The sequence below is a fragment of the Battus philenor genome, unplaced genomic scaffold, assembly GCF_028537555.1.
Source record: "Battus philenor isolate CCGP_79_NKW_IND1 unplaced genomic scaffold, ilBatPhil1.0.hap1 SCAF_7, whole genome shotgun sequence".
Taxonomy (NCBI): Eukaryota; Metazoa; Arthropoda; class Insecta; order Lepidoptera; family Papilionidae; genus Battus; species Battus philenor.
Window position 1 is genome coordinate 8,202,620 of NW_027181737.1, and position 18,506 is coordinate 8,221,125.

Below are 18,506 nucleotides of genomic sequence, written 5' to 3' on the forward strand. Positions count from 1 at the left end.
AAAATTTCATTTCAGTGCGAATCCTGCAGAAATAAGACAAATTTTAATATATCCGCCAGGCAAAGGAGGCATACCAATAAATACAGAAGACTACATGTGCCTAGCACAAGATCAATTTTTAAATGATGTTATTATAGATTTTTATTTAAAACATTTAGTTCATGATATTTTAACACATGGTCAGAGAGAAAAGACTCATATTTTTAGCACATTTTTTTATAAAAGGTTAACTACAAAACCTAGTAAAGTAAACAAAAACTCTAATCCCCATGAGTGGGATAGTAGCCTGACTCCAGCACAAAAACGTCATGCAAGGGTCAAGACGTGGACGAAAAATGTGAATATTTTTGAAAAAGACTTTATTGTAGTTCCTATTAACGAAAATTGTCATTGGTTTGTGGCGATTATTTGTTTTCCGAGTTTAGAAGGTTGTAGAAGTATGATTGACAATAGAACTGTTACTCCACAAGAAATTAAAAAAAGAGGTGAGCATTATTTTTCTTGTGAAAGTTTGGGGGCTTAACAAGTTTGTTCTTGTAATCACGAAAGTTGTGACTTGTATCATCATCATCCTGTCAGCCGATAGACGCCCACTGCAAAGCATAGTCCTCTCTCAAAGATTGCCACAAAAGACCGCTCTTGCGCTGCCTACAGTCAGTGACTTACCGCAACTTTAACTCGTCGGTCCACCTAGTGGGGGGTCTAACAACGCCTTGATTTCCGAATCGTGGTTGCCATCCGAAATCCTTCCGGTCCAAGGGTTATTAGAGCGATGTGCTCCGCCCACAGCCACTTCAAAAGAGCTATATCTGTGATCATAATTGTGGAGATCTATCGGAATCTAAGGCTACCTAATTGCAGTATTAAAATATCAGCAACATTTCATATCCTAAACCAGTATAAACTTGATAAAATATAAATAAAAAAACCTGCTTGTTATATACAGAAATATTTATTACTTGTGTGAAATCACATGAGCAGGGTGTTAACATAATCGAAAGTTAAACATAATCCAACTTATTATTTTGTGTTGCAACTCAGGATTTTGAAATACATGTTACTGCAAGGTATTACATTTGCGACTTTCGTGAATAAGATGACACATTTTATTAGCAAACAGGTGGTAAATGTCTTGATAATTTTCATTGTGACAACTATTACAGTTATATATCTCCTCTTTAAAGGTTTTGTTAACAATGATGATGAAAATATTTGTATAACAGTTCAGATTTCTGTAAGACTGCATGTTATTAACTGTCACTTTCTCATTAGATAAATGCCGAGCCAATTTAGGCACTTATATATAAGCAATCCAATTATTTCCATATGCAGCTCATGTCGAAACCCTGATGTTTGTATGCTACAGTTGAGCAACAAAAACGAAGCTACAATTTTTTTTCTAGATATTAGAGAACATTGTTTATATTTCAGAACGACGGTCCTCAATACAAATAGGAAACACAACAATTACACCATTAACAAAGCAAGAGCAGCTTACATTAAATTGTGACTCTGATAATCTCAGTGAACGTGATGAAGCCGAAGCAGATGTAAGTCACAAAATTTTTACTTCTATCATCGTAATATTAACTCTTATCATTTCTGTCATATGGACAATAGACAATGCATTGGGATTGTTCTTATATCAGTTGTAGACTGATAAATGTAAACACCGTTCTGGCTTAACTTTGAGTTGGTTGAGGGAACTTATGTAATATAATGTAAAATATCTTAAGGGGAACCACACATTGTTTTAATTACAGATACTCATTCTAAAATCTGCTCAACTAGTACTCCAGTGTTAAAATTAAACTTTATTTAATGGTCTATATTTTGCAATTTTGTCTCATATGTAATAAAAAAAAATGTGAAATACAGATATTAACTTTTACATTGAATTGCAAGAATTACACAAAAAAACATTTTTTTTAAGAAAAAAATGCGTTCATTAATTATCCTTATTTAATAAATACTTCCAGGAGAGTGATTTAGACATGCAATGTGACACAGATGAAGAGGAAGCAGAAAAAACTGAAAAAAAAATTGAACCACAACCAGTAGGCAAGAATGAGCCTATAAAACAGTAAGTTGTACATATCTGTTTTCTAAACCTTTTTTTAAATAATACTAATTACATCAAAATTTGCAGGCCTTGTATATTAATTTTCGACTCATTGGCTGGTGCCTCCAGGTCAAGAGTTGTTGCCACACTCCGTGACTACCTCACTTGTGAATATCAAGCAAAAGTAAGGATTGTTGATTAACTGTAATCTTTATAGGTATCAATTAAATCAAATTTCAGTAACCTTCTTAATCAAACAATCTACATTCTTTTTTTAGATATGTAAAAGTAAAGTTTTCAACAAAGACAATATGAAAGGAAGTTGTCCAAAAATACCTCAACAAAATAATTTTACAGACTGTGGTTTATATCTGTTGCAATACGTAGAACAGTTTTTTAAGGTGAGTTAATTTTGTGTTTATTGATGTTACCCTTATGAAAACATGAAAAACAAAAATTTCCAAATAAAATATAAAAACAATATATAGATTTTATATTACAGCCTATGTAGGCTACCTTTTAAGACAGAAAAGCCGAAATATAAAATACAATAACCTTCATCAAATTCAAACATTCGTTATTTTAGGTTGGGGAGCTTTACTCTCATACTTCATTGGTATAAGCTGGACAATATTACATTGATGAGCAGATGGTTTTATATATAAAATCATCATAATTTTGACTTGATAAATTGTTTTGCAATTGTTCCTCTATTATATTTAAATTGTAATTTACATGATAAATATCAATTTTCAGGACCCTATTTTGGATTATTCCCTCCCTATAAAGCAACTAGCTAACTGGTTTGATGAAATTGTTGTGACGCGGAAGCGAGAAGAAATCTCTGTATTATTAAAATCTTTAATGCACAGATATAATCCAGATTCACATCTAACTTTACCCGACATCACATTCCCTACTTTAAATGGTAATTGTTCATCAAAATATTAATATTCATAATAATCTTTCAAACGAAATTCATAGTGGATCATTTAATTTTTTATATTGTAGGTAAACTAATAGAAACTGAAGAACAACAAGACGACACATCAGATGGCGACAAAGGAAATTCTAGCAAAATTGCTAAAATTGACGGAAAAGACTCTGAAGGACCAACCCTTACTTTTCTAAAACAAATGCCTACTGGAGATATATTAGTAAAAAGAAATTTTTCAGATTCTTCTGAAACAATTCAATTGAGAAAAACTGTTAGGTTATCAAGTGATTCTGAAAACAGATCTGTGGTTTCAATAAAACAAGAATTTATTAAAAAAGGCGAAAATGAAAATCAGATTCTTATTCCTATAAAATTACATGCAAGTGATTTAGTTAAAGACATTCAAAACACAATATTGGTTAACAAAACCAAAACACTTAGTGATAAAAAGTATAGTGTGCATAATCAGAATGTATCCAGTGTGAACTGTATTCGACAGAATAGTAGTGACAGTGACAGTAACACATTTCTTAAAGCAAGACGGATAAACAAATTAGATGATGTAGTGACTGAATCAAATAAGAAGTTTAAAAGGAATGAATGTTAAAACTGTTGCCTGTCCATTTATTCTTCTAATTAAATTATTAATTTAATGAAATGTATAGTTGTTTGAGGGATTTGTACATATTAGTTAATGCTATTTACAACATGTATTTAATACTGTATCTGTTTTATAAAGATAATGTAAAGGTTAAAAGTTTAATTGTGTATTATATTAGCTTCCATTGAAAGAAAATGATAGTAAGTTAAATTAGTTATGTGACATTATCTCGTTTTTATTATATTTTAGTTATTTATCTATTAAGCTCCTAGACAAGGAAATAAAATTAAATTAAAGGAATCACAAAGCAATTTTTTAACTTTGGTACTTCCTAAGCTTATCAAATAATTTAACAACATATGTTTATGTTTTTAAAGATAAGATTAATATGCAGGCTGTGTCAAGATTAATAGTGTTACAACTGCATGTCTTTGTTTTTTACATAAATGCCTAAACATTTATATGAAAAATAAAGATTGTTTTATATTTTATTTCAAGTATTAATGGATATTTTGTACTCGAAATTAAAACATACAAACTATAGTTACTTTGTTTTGGTCCAAAGATTCTAAAGTTCAAGTCTTAGCTCACCAGCAATATTTATTCTTTCTAATTTCTAACGCGAAACATATACCAATAAGAACTCAGGATTAAACTGATTATTGCAAACTTCTATGATTTTATACCTTTCATTTATGTATTCAAGCCCCCATCTATTTTTAAATTTTTTAACCCGACCATATGAATAAGTGAATATACATAAATTTTAAGCACATGATTTATTGACTTGAAGGTGACAGCCAGTCGTCTTTATTCAATAATGAATAATTTCAATTCCAACTATCTTCATTGTGATACTACGTTATATTGAAAAAATACATTCCGTATTGAAGAAAATGTATTAAATGACAATTTAGCCCTTGCTACTCTACTGGTCATATCCTGAAACTAGAATAATACCCCATATATTTTATTTTAAAAGTCAACTGAATAAAGTTAATTACAATAGAAAAGATTCAGACATATTGATAAAAAAACCTTCGGAGGGACCCCATTACAAATACTACAGTACTTAAACATAGAATTGAAAATAAACGAAAAACAAACTTCCTATAAAAATTATTATTGAAATTCCTGTTGACCTTACGTAATAGAATATCTAGGTATATTTTAAACGTGAAATCGACCTGAAATATTAAATTTTTAAAAATAAATTTCACATACTAAAATACTCAAGCATTTTAATTATTTATTTGAGGAAAAATTGGTTTTGAAACGGCGAATTTTGTCTTTTAATCGGTCGCAATTATGTTAACTGTTGCATAATTTAGTCTGTCACATAGCAACACTTTAGTTTTTCTTGTCTATGGCTTATCTGTTTCGCTGTTTGTTAGAGTTGACAACAGTAATTTAAAGGGATTATATTTACGAAAAAGATTATGTTAATTGAAGGATTGCTTAGTATTAAAAAAATAATCACTAATAAAAATGGCCGATGAAGATAGGCTACAACGTATTAAAGTTAAATATTACTGCTTTTGTAACTATTTTTTTTACATAATCACCAATGTTATAAAATAATGTTAATTTGCAGCTGGTGCTTTTTTAGCTTCTATTGCGGGCATATCTGCATTTGCAGGTTTTAGTTTTACCTTAGCAGCTGCCAAAAAAGCAGATCCAAAGTATTTTAATAAAGGTAAGTTATTATTACCATTTTAAAAATTTATTAGATACTTATCGAAATTGATTGGTTTACCTTTCATTGCAGGATTACAGAGTAGCATGGAGTTAGCAGATGCCGGTGTAATACTAGCTATGCGTGCTCTAGGATGGGGTACATTGTATGCCATTGCTGGAACTTCATGTTTATGTTACAGCATTTGGAAAATTTCTGGAGCTAAAGATGTAGGTAGTTTATTTTATGAGAACAAGTTTCTCAATTAAATTTCTAATTCAAATCTATTTTCTGCAGCTTAAAGATTTCAGGTTGAAAGCAGGAAATTTACTGCCAGTTCTTACAAAAAATAACCCACCACAATCAAGAACAGAATTTAGTGGATTGAATGACCTTCTCACATACATATCCGAAGATTATGGAAAAAGATCAGTGAAAGATAATTAGCAATGCAAAATGAATTTATTATTTCAGAAAATATAACATTAATTTCATAAATCCTGTTTAATTATGAATTCTTCTTTATATGCCAAACCTTCATTGCAACTATTTTTACAGGTATAAATGGCAAGTATACCCCAATCCAAGCTATTAAAATCAATTCCAGCATTAATAAAATTAAGAAGTTGTGGCATCACCTAAAACACACAAAAAATTCAAAAATTTAAGTTAAGACAATATCTTAAAGACATTAAAATAATGATAATTGTAAGATCACAGTTTTAAATGTTTGATAGTGAATGCTGTTGATGTATTTAAGAGTTTATTCTACATTACATCTGTTAAAGTTAATACATATACTGTGACATGAAAGTTTATTAAACTGCTGTTAAAGAAAAGTAAACCTTCAAATAGATAATGTTAGAAACTAGCTAGAAGATAGCCTTTTGTAAATATATAAAGTAAGCCGGAAGATGCTGAAAGCAAGCTGCTTCCAAACCAGTTCTATTGAAAATCTTTCTGGGCCAGGCCTAAGCACAGCAATGGATGCCTCATTGGTGTAATGATATATATATATTTATATATATATATATATATGTATATATATATACATATATACCAATATTGGTAGTCCAAATTGTTCAATTGTAAAATGAAAAATGGATACTTTGGGTAAACATGTTCAGTGCAATAGCAATTTTTAAAATTTTCTATTCAGGCTCTGAGGTCTGAGGCCTATAAACCCACAGTTAAAGATTTACATCACTTACTACATTATTAATATTTATATATAGAAAACATTACAAATTTGAATATGCATTATAAAATAAAGTACTAAATTTTATTTTAAATGAATAGTTTTAACAACCATAAGAGATAATGTTATCTTTACCAGTAAGTTACAGTTTTTTTTTTTTATGACAATTGCAAATGGCCTAAACAGAAAGTGCAACAGAGTTTGTATACCTACATGGCATGGAATGTATTAATTAATATCATTTGATTTATTGATTGCACCAAAATGCATCTATAAGTTAAGATTCATTAGTATGTATGTGTTGATTGAAATGTTAATGGCAATATCGGAAAACAAGACTAAAAGTGGAGAATGTTTGCTAATACTTCTTAGCCTATGACATTAAATCTAGAACCACTCAACACCGTCAGTTTATGAAATATTGGATTTCAAAAAACAAGAAAACATGCCTCGATAGAATGACTTGCACCACTTCTTGGTATTATGTAATGCAAAACAAAATTGACCAGTCTAACTAGATGTTTTTTGCTAAATAATCTAAACTGTTTAAAAACATATATAGGACCATGTAATTTATTTTAAACACCTAATAAATAAATAAATTGAAAATATTTAGCATTCTTACTTGAAATTCAAACTGTCTTTCGCCATTACAGTACTGACATTTTGGTATGTTAATTAAATTGTTAACTGAATTTTCAGTTATCCACAGAGGATTACCTCCTCTGTCATACCTCAAAACTTGTTCTGGGTGTCTAGAAATTCTTTTGCTAAATTTACTAAAGACTTTATCTTCAGGCATATTTCTTGTGTACTGCTCTATTTCACTTTCACTAATGTTACTTAAGGTGCCAGCACTTCTTTCAGATATCATTTTCCTCAATTTTTCCATTTCTTCATTTTCATTCACAACAGTTTTGTCTTCCTGTAAAGATTCCTGAATTTAATTTATATTTAACAAAACCTGTACAAATGTTTATAATTTTTGCATTAGTTAATATTAATGATAATAGATCAGAAAAAATCTGTAATAAATACAATAGCTTATAACTACTGTTATAAGTGTGGAAACACTGATAAATACTACTCAAATGAACATATCAGACCTTTGTGTGACCAAATTATCAATTTTAATACTGGATACTACATAAGCTTTGCCATATAATTACCCAAGGATATCTCATTCTTTATTGAACATAAAATTCTCAAAAAAATCTGTGTTATTCATTATTTGTGTTTCTAAAAACCAATACAGTCAATCGAAATTTGTGTGCTTATTAATTAAATCAGAGTTTAAAATAACATAATTGCCTTTAAGTTACTTAAATAAAGATTCACACTCAAATTTAATTGATTGTCTCAAGTAAAAGATGAAACTTTGTATTACAGAAGTAAATTTAAATTATTAAGCATAAAATGATTAACATCACACCCAATATGATTGTTGAATAATTGTTGCAACTAAAATAGGCAAAAATTTTTGGTTTATACCCATATACATAATAATGTTTTAAATGTTATCAATTTTATTACCTCATCTTCTGTATCCACAACCAGCTCCCATTCTTTAAATAAAATTGATTTTCCAGCATCTGTTACAACAAAGTCAGGAATAGGAATCTTCTCACCCACCTGTAATTTTTCTTTAATACTTAGTAACTATGGATTTTAATTCCATATGACTTTAGGACTCATTGTATTGATGAATACCAGTGTAAAGTAAAAACTACATCACAAAATACCTGCAATTTGGAACAAACTTCTTTATGGCCCTTTTGCCAATCTAATATTTGATGCTTACGACTACAATAATATGACATTTTGCACTTTGAACAATGTGAAGGCCCCTTTATTCCACATACATGGCATAACTTTGCCCATTTTTCCATTGAAAAACTCTACAAATGAAATATAAAATTATTTACTTTTATTCTTAATTCATCATTAAATACTTGTTAATATTGGAATAAGCTTACTTGTTGTTCATTTTCTTCATAAGGATGGAAAGAATAGAAAATATTTTCACGTGGTAACTGACAGCGTAATACTAAGAAATTATCTGCACAATTGGTACGACAACACGATCCATTGCGACATACGAATATGAATACAGTACGATGAAAGCAATAATCTTTTTCTTCGTAGGGAGCATATACCTATGAAATAACAAGCTTTTAATGACTAGTAATTTTATGTGAAATTTACAAGTAGTCTGTAAATACGTACTTGGCAAAGAAAAACAAAAGGCTCGTTACATTTTTTACAGGTTAGCTCTGTTGGTGAATATAAATTTTTAAGATCTAACCATGCCGGTTTCCCCCCTACTTTACTAGGGAAAAATCTGGGATGTAAAAGCCAATTTGATTTTTCTTCCAAAACTCCTATGTCTACAGGAGTACTTGTCATAGTTAATTATCGTTCTATTATTAAAGTGAAAACTTAGTGCGATAGATTTGTAACAAAACACTAAGAAAAAGCTGATGACATTTAATTACTAATTGCTTGTCTATGTTCAATGACTTAAGACGTAGGTGAAATCTGCCTCTCAGAGAATTAAAAATATAAATACAAGTTATATATAAATATAAGTACCTACATATTGTTTAGAAATAATAATATACAATTTTATATTGCAACGTAAAATGGAGATATGATATTTTTTTACGTTCCTATGTACTTATGGCATTTAAAATCGCTTGCTATTTACATTTACATTATTCACCGGAGAAATTTTATTAAGTACATAAGTTAGTAAGTGAGTAAAAGGGTTAGATGATTGTAACGGGTATCAAAAATTTTAAATAAATATTAAGATATGTATATATTCGACTAGTTTTTTTTGAGAACATCTCCCAACACCTCAACAACTATGCTTTAATTTCTATTTTGCTTATATTTTTTTTCGATCCTCGTTGTTGTTTAACTTGGTAAAATCTTTGCTATCTTTACCGAGAAAACATCAAGGTACAGATTAAAACGGGAACACTGAAATAACATGCTAAAAAGTAAGTTACTTTGAAATAATTTAAAAAATGAGCTAGGTAACAATAATTGACAGAAAAGAAAAAAACCCGTCGGCAAAGTGCAAACTAGAGCTGCATATACATGCATTCTTAGCATATTATTGCTAACCAAAGATAAGTTTTAAATTTCCTGGTATTAAGTCAGCGAGTAAAAACACAGGTAAAAATAATAGATGTAACATTTCAAGTTTGAAACCGTTGAGTGCCGATACTATGTTGTTTTTTTTTTTAATTTCTATGTTTCATTGCATAGATTTTGCTACAAAATCCTGTATAGCATAACACTTATAGATATATACGCATCAGTTACTATCTGGTGAAGGCTGGTATAGTACAATATAATGCTAACTTTCAAAAGTTAGCATTTTATACTGGTACACATCATGTAAATGGTTTCAGTCACAATGTATTGTGTTATTTACCTTCTCTATACAGAAATGACTCACTTTTTTTATTAACTCTTTCCGTATGATTCTCAATATCTTTAATCTGAAGGTAGTTGGTTGGTGCAATTAGAAAAGATAACAAGGTGCTCGGTAATTCCTTTAAATATAAGTATAATGGGTTAAAATATTTTTAGCGTTCATAAAGGAAGCTTTGTGTTGTTGGCCACCACGGCCGCAATATTTTTTTAAATAATTCTTGCCCAATTGAACTCAAATTTGCACGAGAATTAATACTCGGACGCCGTCGGTAATGCTATCGTCATCTTTGAATTTGGGCTAATTATTGAAGAGTAAATACGCGTATATTAAGCGACCAACTACCACCCGTTTTTAATCCAAGCGATAACTTATGAATTAATGGCCAGGACTTATTTGCCCTGATAGGGCAAAGTCATATGAGGCGCAGCATTTATATGAATGGCGATTGAGGACAAGGTCTTAATAATCTTTATAACAAGTATTGTTTCTTAAATTTACGTATTTTTAAAGATACAAGCTTTAAACTTAAAAATTAATCTTTTCCACAATGACTATCGCTTTTAAATTTTTTATTAAGTTATTAAACAGATACAATATCTGTGAACTTTACGTCTTTGCCATATCTTAAAAAATGATGTCTTGACATGTATTAGGTTATTGTGATCTTAGGCCATTTAATCATATAACTTATTATGTATTTTAAATCTATTAATAATTAATCTATAAGTAAAATGAAAAATAAAAATAATATTTCAGAGTTATTTTATCATGTTAATTCAAGAAACAGCTATTTAAAAGTTAGCGCACCGATGGTTAGATACAGCAAAGTGCAATTTCGAACACTCGTGAAAAAGTTTGTTTAATTTTTTCAATTATATTATTATTAGCATAGCTTGTTGTAGTTTTTGGATAATTATTTGTTTTTCTTTTGTGCGTCGTTCTAGAAATTTTGTAAACAAACAAAATTTGCGAAAATCATGCTGATGACGATGACGACGGCTTATTCAATGACATGGCTTATTACATGAATGTGCATGTAGATAATTATTGATTATAAACACTATATTTTTGTTTTAGCTACAATATTGATTTGACATTCACACCTATGATTTTAGCGGATTCATTTTGTCAAAATACCAGAGCTCGTTCTAATGAGTTTGCAACAACTGAAAACGATTCACCGCTGATTGTTCAGTTTGCTTCCAATAATGCTAATGATTTTGCAGATGCATCCAAACTAGTGTATCCTTATGCAGATGGAGTAGACTTAAACTGTGGCTGTCCTCAGAGATGGGCAATTAAGGATGGTTATGGATGTGCATTATTGTCTAAGCCTGATATTGTATATGATTTAATAAGAGTTGTAAAAAACACTTCACCAAGTGACTTCAGTATATCTGTAAAGATAAGAATATTGGATGACTTAAAAAAAACAATTTCTTTTTGCCAACAATTGGAAAATTGTGGTGTTACATTTTTGACAGTACATGGACGAACCCCTGCTCAAAAAAATTGTGAAGATATTAATATTTATGGATTAAAAACTGTCTGTGAATCAGTAAGAGTGCCTGTGGTTGCAAATGGTGGAATTAAGACTTTAGAAGATGCAGACAAATTGTATGACATAACAAACTGCAATGGTGTTATGGTTGCAAGTGGAATATTGACTAATCCTGCAATGTTTACAGGAGCAAGAACAACTCCTGTGGGCTGTGTTAAGCTGTGGATGGATATAAAAAATATGTATAAGGATAAAATAACTTTTCAGTGTTATCATCACCATTTAGTATTTATGCTTGAAAAAGTGCTTTCAAGACATCAAAAGCAAGTTTTTAATCACCTTACTACATTTGAAAGTGTGGATGAATATTTGAACACTAACCTGTTACATGTACAAGATTTGGATGTGCCTTCTAAATTTAATATTTCTGAATTTATTGAATGTGAATATGAAAATGAAATTATTTTAAAACACTTAAGTAAATGTAGGCATTGTGGTAAAAGTGTATATTATTGTGTTTGTAATAAATATGATTATGAATCTAACTGTGGAAGTTTCTTCAAAGAATTTGTAGAAAATGTTGATCATTTAGATTATATGAATAGTCAATTATTTGAAGAAATAATATAAACTTGTTTTTTATTTATTGAATCCTTGATATCACAGAGATAGAAAGGTGAAGTTGTAAGCCATCCATTCAAAAGATGTATTTCCTTGATACATGTCATTCCTGTTATATTTACATATTAATTAGTCTGTTTAATTGTAATATATAGGATATAACAAGTCTTACCTGGGCCAAATCCTCTAAAATATTAATTGATGTACTGGATCAATTAACATTTTACTCTCAATTACCAAACAATACTCACATACATAATTTTACTTGGTGGTCAAAGTTTTTTCATATGTAAAAATATTTTTCAGCATTTTTACCATGTTGCTTTAATTAAGCTTGGAATCATAATGCCTTATTTTTTTGATACTCATTTAAGGTAAGGGCACTAGTAGTTGACCATGTACTAGTAGTTGACCGTTTTGTATGAAATTTTAAATAATAAGCGTTGTGTTTATCGTATCTAATTAAAAAAATGATTTGTAAGTAGCTGCTCTCATGTATTTACAAATGCGGAAAGCTCAGAACTAAAGTGCATTGTAACAGGAGCCGATAGTTGTTGATGACAGGGTTCAACTGTGAGGCACGTATCTTGATTTTATTATCTGATTTAACTAGCGAACAAGTGTTTTTGTGGAGCTATAGAAATCACATAAATATCTTTTTTTTGGTAAGATTTACATTTAAAATCATTCTAAAAGTATTTTCTTTTATGTTCAGGAGTTTCTAACAATATAACTTAACGTTTCGTGTTATTGTTTAGGGTGGTCATCTACTGAATGGTTTTTTCAGAAAGTATCAGATTTTGACCGTGGTGGTCAACTGTTGATTCAATTGACTTAACTTCGATTTCAAAAAGAGTTTCTCAAAACTTAACTGTCTCACGGGCAGCAACGTTGCAGGCCCTTCACAAGAGGAGATACCAAGTCCATTTCAGAGGCATTTCTTTTATCTTGCGTTTCAAGAAAACAAGAAAAAAAGGAGGGAAAGCATGCCAACGATTGTTTCCCGAGAATTGTGCCAAAAATATTTTGAAACCAAAAAGAAGAAGAAAGAGGATCTTGAGCAATTGAAGATAGAAAGAGCCACTGAAAGACTAAAGAAAAATAGGGTTAAAGTGGGAAAAAAAAAACACATCAAAAGTGTATCAAAGATTCTTTCAGATAGCTCTGACTCGAGTGTCGATGTTTCTTTTTGAGATAGTGTGGTTTCAGGATGCTTAGATGATGAAAACTTAAGGAACTTTAAACCTTCTGGGAAACCGTTAAAATGAATGAATATGTTAATTTCACATATGATAATAAGTATTATCCTGGCAAAATAATTAATGTTACTAAACACACTGCAACAATTTCATTAATCAATACAGTGTGGTCGCTTATGAAAAAGGCCCTAGAGACCTGATGTCTTTGAATACCAATGGAAAAATGTGACAACCCACATAAATGAACCCAAAAAGACCAGTAAAACACGTAATGTTTACCCTGTTCCTGAGTTAGATTTCACGTGGAATTAAGTTTCCTAAAGATATGTGTGCCATTTCATTTCTTGATTTCGTGACTGAATATTATATTTTTCTATGTGAAAATTAAAATTTTAAGTTTTGACATATATGTGGTCTTGTTTACCATAAAAGTAGGTTTTTATTCATATGGTCAACTACTGATGCTAAATACGGTCAATTACTATTTTTTTTCAGATTTTGATTGGTCAACTACTGAAGCAAAAACTTAATATGAATCAAAAAAAAATTTAAGTGTTTACTTGATTTGTTAAATTGAAAGACTTCTTAGCAAAACTTAATCTAAAGGGTATAAGAATTTCCTTTAAGCACCCACTGATATTCTAAAATTTGAATGTATGTGGTCAATAAAAAAAACATTTTAGCAGCGCTCTTAAGTGGTCAATTACTGGTGCCGTTACCCTAAATAATTAGTCGAAAAACCTCCAAAGAGAAGTGAGCCTGTGAACCTATCAAAGGAGCTATAAAATTCAACCTGTTAAAGTTATTACATGTATAACTACTCTGCATGTATACAATACACAATTACACATTAATTAACACAGTAAATTAGTTTTTAATGTGCCAAAGGAATCATCTAGGGCTTCATACATTCATCAACATATTTGTTAAAATCGTGGTACGAATGAATAGTTAGTTTTTGAAAAGCCAGCCTTATGTCATTTTGGCATTTATGCAGCTGTAGGACATTCACTGCAGGACATAAGCCGTAGTTGAGCTTCTGCTGAAGCAGCCCGGCACCATTTCAGCGTTTACCATGACTGCTACCACTGTCGAGAGTTGTAATTTTCCCGGGACTGAGAGTCAGGTCTTTTTATTTTTTGTATAGACGCTTTTACGAAATAATTTTTATTTTCATTCTGTTTTATAAGCTGTTTTAAGTATTATGTTTGTTAAAAAATAAACAAAAATTTAATATCTATAGACGTCTTTCCAGTATCAGTGATTAATCCTAGCACTTGCATTGTTATTTTTTTTGACAGAGAGCTATTCTGCTAAGAACTGTTAGGGCGTTTGTTTTTCGAATTAATGTTTCGTAAAATAGCTCTTGGTATTTAAACAATATGTCTGTTTTGATTACTCAATTTTGTTAGTACATAGGACTGACCATAGGAAAGCCAGTTCACAATAATAATGCGACATTGCATTAGGTTGCTTTATAAACCAAAGTTCGTAAAAAATACGTGGCAGGGGGGTATGAATTTATTATCATTTCACTTCTACAGGTACTAGTGTTCACTTTTTTTTTTAAATTTTTTAACTGCACCTTTTATTTGAGAAAAGACCGTGTTGGGCGGGATATTTTTATCATCTTATGACGAATGCACTGTCCTGGATTTATTCTGAAGCGTCCAGTCGCCCTGAAGACATTGTGAGTGATTTCAGTATCTTTTTTCAATATCAGTTAGTAATTTTAAGAAATTTCTCGCTGTAAAAAAAATGTCTTCGTACTTTGGTATAGATAAATACATAATCATTATATTCACACCGGTATTCAAATTATAACATTTGAGATTTTATTGGTAATATATTTAGGAGTTGCCCTAAGAACCTCAACAAAGAATTTAAGACCTTTACAAAACACCGGCTCTAGTTTTTAAATTAGTTAACGTAAATTTACGTCAAGGCGCGTCTTAGTTACATTATTTATATTTATATTATATATTAGTAAGATAATGTATGTATTAGTTACCTATTCAACTTTGCCCGCCAATCCAAAGTTATAATGACAATGAAAAGCTGACAGCTGTTATTTAAAGAAAAATTAAAAACAGATATTAAAATGTTTTTTATTCTTATATTTTGTGTTAATTATCTTTCAACAGATGCTTAATAAGCCCTGAAAATTAATGATGCTAGGCAATTCTTCTTTTTTCATGTTAAGTGATACATTTAGGTCGGTAAACACTTTAAAGTGCGCTACAAGCATTTCCTGACAAAAGAGAGAAAAGCTAGGAAAAGAGGATAAAATTTGTTTCTTGGCATCAACAATGAATGAGAATTGCTTAATATAAGAATGTTGTAATTTATGATAATAGTGCACACAATAGTAAAAAACAAAAGTAACTCGAAATCAAGCAATGTTACAAAAAGTGAAAAAAATCCTTACTGTAAGAAATGTTTATAAAACAACACGAAAAGATATGAAATGACTAGTGGATGGGCCATAATTAATTTGAACGCAAAACACACTCGAATTAAAACGGTATTATGTGTTTAGTGAAAGAGTGCTAGAATATATTTAGTGTTAGAATATATTTATATACCGCAACAAAACTTTGTAAGCTGTATCGCTTTGTTAGTTGATCAGGATATAGCAGTGCAGTGGTTGAAGAGTTTCGTGTTAGTTCGGTCGCTAATAGCGCGCAGAAAACATTACTAAAATTATAAATTAAGTATACGATAATAGTTAATTAATACTATATTCCTATATTAAAAAGTTCCGGTAAGTTTTTTTTTTAAAAATGAGATAGATTTTTAATTTTTAGTATGTATAATTTTACTATCAAAATTATAAAAACTACACGTCGTATTACTGTTTAAACATTTTTTGGATTCCAGTTTAGTTAATTTTAAAAGTGAACTGCACTGATTTTATCTTGTTCAAGGAACACATAAATTTAAATAAAATCACTGTCAAAATAATGCTTCAGCTTTTATTATTATAATTATATATAAATAAAAGTTAAAGCACTTTATTGTTAAGAAGTTTTTCTTTGTTTGAAATTTTGGAGATTTAAGTATTTATCCAAAAGATCCTTATTAATCTTTCTTAGTATATTCGCCTGATGCGGATTAAAGTAATTTTATGGTTTATTAACGTACTCGTATCACTGGTGTTTTAATTATCGAAACCCGAACACTAAATCCAAGTAATTTTTTCTAAGATTTCCTTTATTTGCGCAGATATATTTGATTTGCGCTTTCACGATCGGTGCTACTTTAAAAACGTTGACCGAGTCTTACGTTTATGTTTAGTTATGTATGTGTTTAGTTAATTTTGCTTTACAGACGTGTGGATTTCAAAGAGCTATCGTACAACGCATCATCGATATCTAACAGGGGCGTCGTCTATTTACACGTCAAACAAGAATCATTAAAGTGTGTCACAAAAATACCATGTTAATGAAATCTTACGACTGTATCTACCGATGAAAGACCTAAGACGGCTTGAAATAACGATCTTATTATCGGAGAGGCAATAGGTACATTTAAGGTTTGAGTTACATTAATTTTGAACATTAAACTCCTTTTTACATGTACAATTATGATTTAATTTAAGACATACTCAAATTCCCATTTGTAAAAATGTGTAAAAAGTTCGTCAAGAATATTTGGCTGTTTATTGCCATTAATTTCTATTTCAATTATTTTTAATACAGAGGAAAATTTTGTTTCGGAATATCGAAATAATTATCAAAATTATAATCTATTAAATTTGATCTTCAGTGTCGCTTTCGTTATTTTAAAATAAAGAAATATAAAAGGCGATGACATTTTGTACAAGATACGATGTTTAATCAATTGTTTACTGTTTTGGGATAAAACTGATATCGTAATACTCAAATAAGTTCGTGTGTAGATCAATCTTGGATCATCGAAAATCATTTCTACGTGATTTATTGCGTCGTATGAAACAAGAAGGGTATTAACAGTATGACTGCAAGCGTGCTGACACTTTCAAACACGCGACCGTGGAATCACATTTGTTCTTTCACAAATACTAATGGCAGATATCTTAGTACCAGGAAGATATTCTCAGGATTTTTAAAAGATTTCTCCTGAAGTACATCTTATTTATCTCCGGCATGCACCGCAACCATTTAAATATTTAGGCATTCCTTTAAATGACTGGTTTTAAAATCTTCGCAGAAAAGTTTAAAAAGAAAACAATAAAAATTATTTTTAACAGGTTTACTTATTTGAAAATGTCTTGAAGGATTCTTTTATAACAGCAATTACCATATTAATCACAAAAGATTTTAAAAGGCAAACGTAAATGACAACCATTTACAACAAATATGACAAAAATGTTAAAACTAAATAAAGTATTAGAGAGTCCATGGCGTCCTCGTTCATTACAATATTATAAGCCTTTATGTAGTAAAAACGGCGGTTTGATGCAGACTGTATCAGTTGAGGTACCTTTATTATGTTAATAGTATACATAATTATCATTTTAGTTGTAAGGATCCACTGCTGGACGTAGGCTACTCACATTAGAGACACGTACAAAGGCAATTTAGTAGACGAACGAAAGTAACCGAGATATCCCAGCAAATCGGTAAGTTGAAGTTGCAGTGGGCAAGTTACGTACGTATTTGTAATAATTTAACTATTGAAATTGGTATATTTTGTTGAGAAATTCTTTATTTTGTTACAAGTATAAAACCTTACTCTTGCTCGCTGTGTCTTAAATCTTTTACAAAAAAGCATCATCTGAAGTCACATCTGAACTTTCATACGGGCCTCAAGCCATACTCATGTCCTAGGTGTAAGTTCGTTTTCACACAATCCTTAAATATGAAAAATCACCTCAAGGAATGCCCCGCTCCTGACACAATGACGATCGCAACTGGCAATTAATTTTTTTATTTAAATTTATACAATGTATGTGTTAATAAAATTTTAAACATTATAAAAATTGTTTAAAGTTATATAAAAAGTCGACTATGCTTTCTGTGAATTCGAAATAATATTGTTATTTTTAAATATATATATATATATATATATAAATATATATATATATATATATATATATACACACATAAATGTGTAAATTAAACCGACGTCAAAAACCATTTTTCTCAATCAATAATCTCTACAAAAGTATAAACTATTTTTGGGATTTTAAATATTTACTTTTTATTTTTTTGGGATTTTAAATATTTATTTACTACGCGTTTAATTTAAGTTTAACTATTCTGTTAAATAAATTCATTACA

The 18,506-nt window shown here is 29.8% G+C and overlaps 4 protein-coding genes across 10 annotated transcripts in view; 3 read left to right on the plus strand and 1 right to left on the minus strand.

Annotated features, from left to right (window-relative positions):
* Nucleotides 1-4,242, plus strand: part of LOC137930799 (uncharacterized) — a 28,904-nt gene extending 24,662 nt beyond the window's left edge. For all 6 annotated transcript variants that reach the window (XM_068774099.1, XM_068774101.1, XM_068774103.1 and 3 more), the window contains 7 exons: nucleotides 16-485; nucleotides 1,432-1,550; nucleotides 1,980-2,083; nucleotides 2,150-2,246; nucleotides 2,341-2,463; nucleotides 2,819-2,990; nucleotides 3,074-4,242. In XM_068774099.1, the coding sequence (XP_068630200.1) occupies nucleotides 16-485; nucleotides 1,432-1,550; nucleotides 1,980-2,083; nucleotides 2,150-2,246; nucleotides 2,341-2,463; nucleotides 2,819-2,990; nucleotides 3,074-3,606 (1,618 nt within the window). In that variant the 3' untranslated portion in view covers nucleotides 3,607-4,242. The remainder of the gene's footprint in view (nucleotides 1-15; nucleotides 486-1,431; nucleotides 1,551-1,979; nucleotides 2,084-2,149; nucleotides 2,247-2,340; nucleotides 2,464-2,818; nucleotides 2,991-3,073) is intronic.
* Nucleotides 4,243-4,976: 734 nt separating this feature from the next.
* LOC137930839 (transmembrane protein 242) lies at nucleotides 4,977-5,766 on the plus strand. 2 transcript variants are annotated; one of them, XM_068774174.1, is made up of 4 exons: nucleotides 4,977-5,113; nucleotides 5,195-5,296; nucleotides 5,369-5,505; nucleotides 5,573-5,766. In XM_068774174.1, the coding sequence occupies exons 1-4, from the start codon at nucleotides 5,089-5,091 to the stop codon at nucleotides 5,720-5,722; spliced, it is 414 nt and encodes a 137-aa protein (XP_068630275.1). In that variant the 5' UTR covers nucleotides 4,977-5,088; the 3' UTR covers nucleotides 5,723-5,766. The 2 variants fall into 2 exon arrangements, with proteins under 2 accessions (XP_068630275.1, XP_068630273.1); XM_068774172.1 differs by having other exon boundaries at nucleotides 4,977-5,120; nucleotides 5,193-5,296; nucleotides 5,573-5,765.
* On the minus strand, nucleotides 5,728-8,952 carry Zfrp8 (Zinc finger protein RP-8). The gene is made up of 6 exons (XM_068774171.1): nucleotides 8,700-8,952; nucleotides 8,450-8,629; nucleotides 8,216-8,371; nucleotides 8,007-8,105; nucleotides 7,099-7,398; nucleotides 5,728-5,913 (listed from the first exon to the last, which is right to left on the minus strand). The coding sequence occupies exons 1-6, from the start codon at nucleotides 8,877-8,879 to the stop codon at nucleotides 5,767-5,769; spliced, it is 1,062 nt and encodes a 353-aa protein (XP_068630272.1). The 5' UTR covers nucleotides 8,880-8,952; the 3' UTR covers nucleotides 5,728-5,766.
* Nucleotides 8,953-10,570: 1,618 nt separating this feature from the next.
* Nucleotides 10,571-12,052, plus strand: Dus4 (Dihydrouridine synthase 4). Its single transcript, XM_068774480.1, has 2 exons — nucleotides 10,571-10,774; nucleotides 10,999-12,052. Exons 1-2 carry the CDS (start codon nucleotides 10,653-10,655, stop codon nucleotides 12,050-12,052), a joined length of 1,176 nt encoding a protein of 391 aa, XP_068630581.1. The 5' UTR covers nucleotides 10,571-10,652.
* The last annotated feature ends 6,454 nt before the right edge of the window (nucleotides 12,053-18,506 follow it).

Coding starts and splice junctions, on each gene's coding strand:
- LOC137930839 (XM_068774172.1), top strand. CDS start 5,089: ATGGCCGATGAAGATAGGCTACAACGTATTAA. Junction 5,121..5,192: donor GATAGGCTACAACGTATTAA/AGTTAAATATTA, acceptor ATGTTAATTTGC/AGCTGGTGCTTTTTTAGCTT. Junction 5,506..5,572: donor AAATTTCTGGAGCTAAAGAT/GTAGGTAGTTTA, acceptor TATTTTCTGCAG/CTTAAAGATTTCAGGTTGAA.
- Zfrp8 (XM_068774171.1), bottom strand. CDS start 8,879: ATGACAAGTACTCCTGTAGACATAGGAGTTTTGGAAGAAAAATCAAAT. Junction 8,630..8,699: donor CTTTTGTTTTTCTTTGCCAA/GTACGTATTTAC, acceptor GTTATTTCATAG/GTATATGCTCCCTACGAAGA. Junction 8,372..8,449: donor ATGAAGAAAATGAACAACAA/GTAAGCTTATTC, acceptor TTTCATTTGTAG/AGTTTTTCAATGGAAAAATG.
- Dus4 (XM_068774480.1), top strand. CDS start 10,653: ATGAAAAATAAAAATAATATTTCAGAGTTATTTTATCATGTTAATTCA. Junction 10,775..10,998: donor TTTCGAACACTCGTGAAAAA/GTTTGTTTAATT, acceptor TTTTTGTTTTAG/CTACAATATTGATTTGACAT.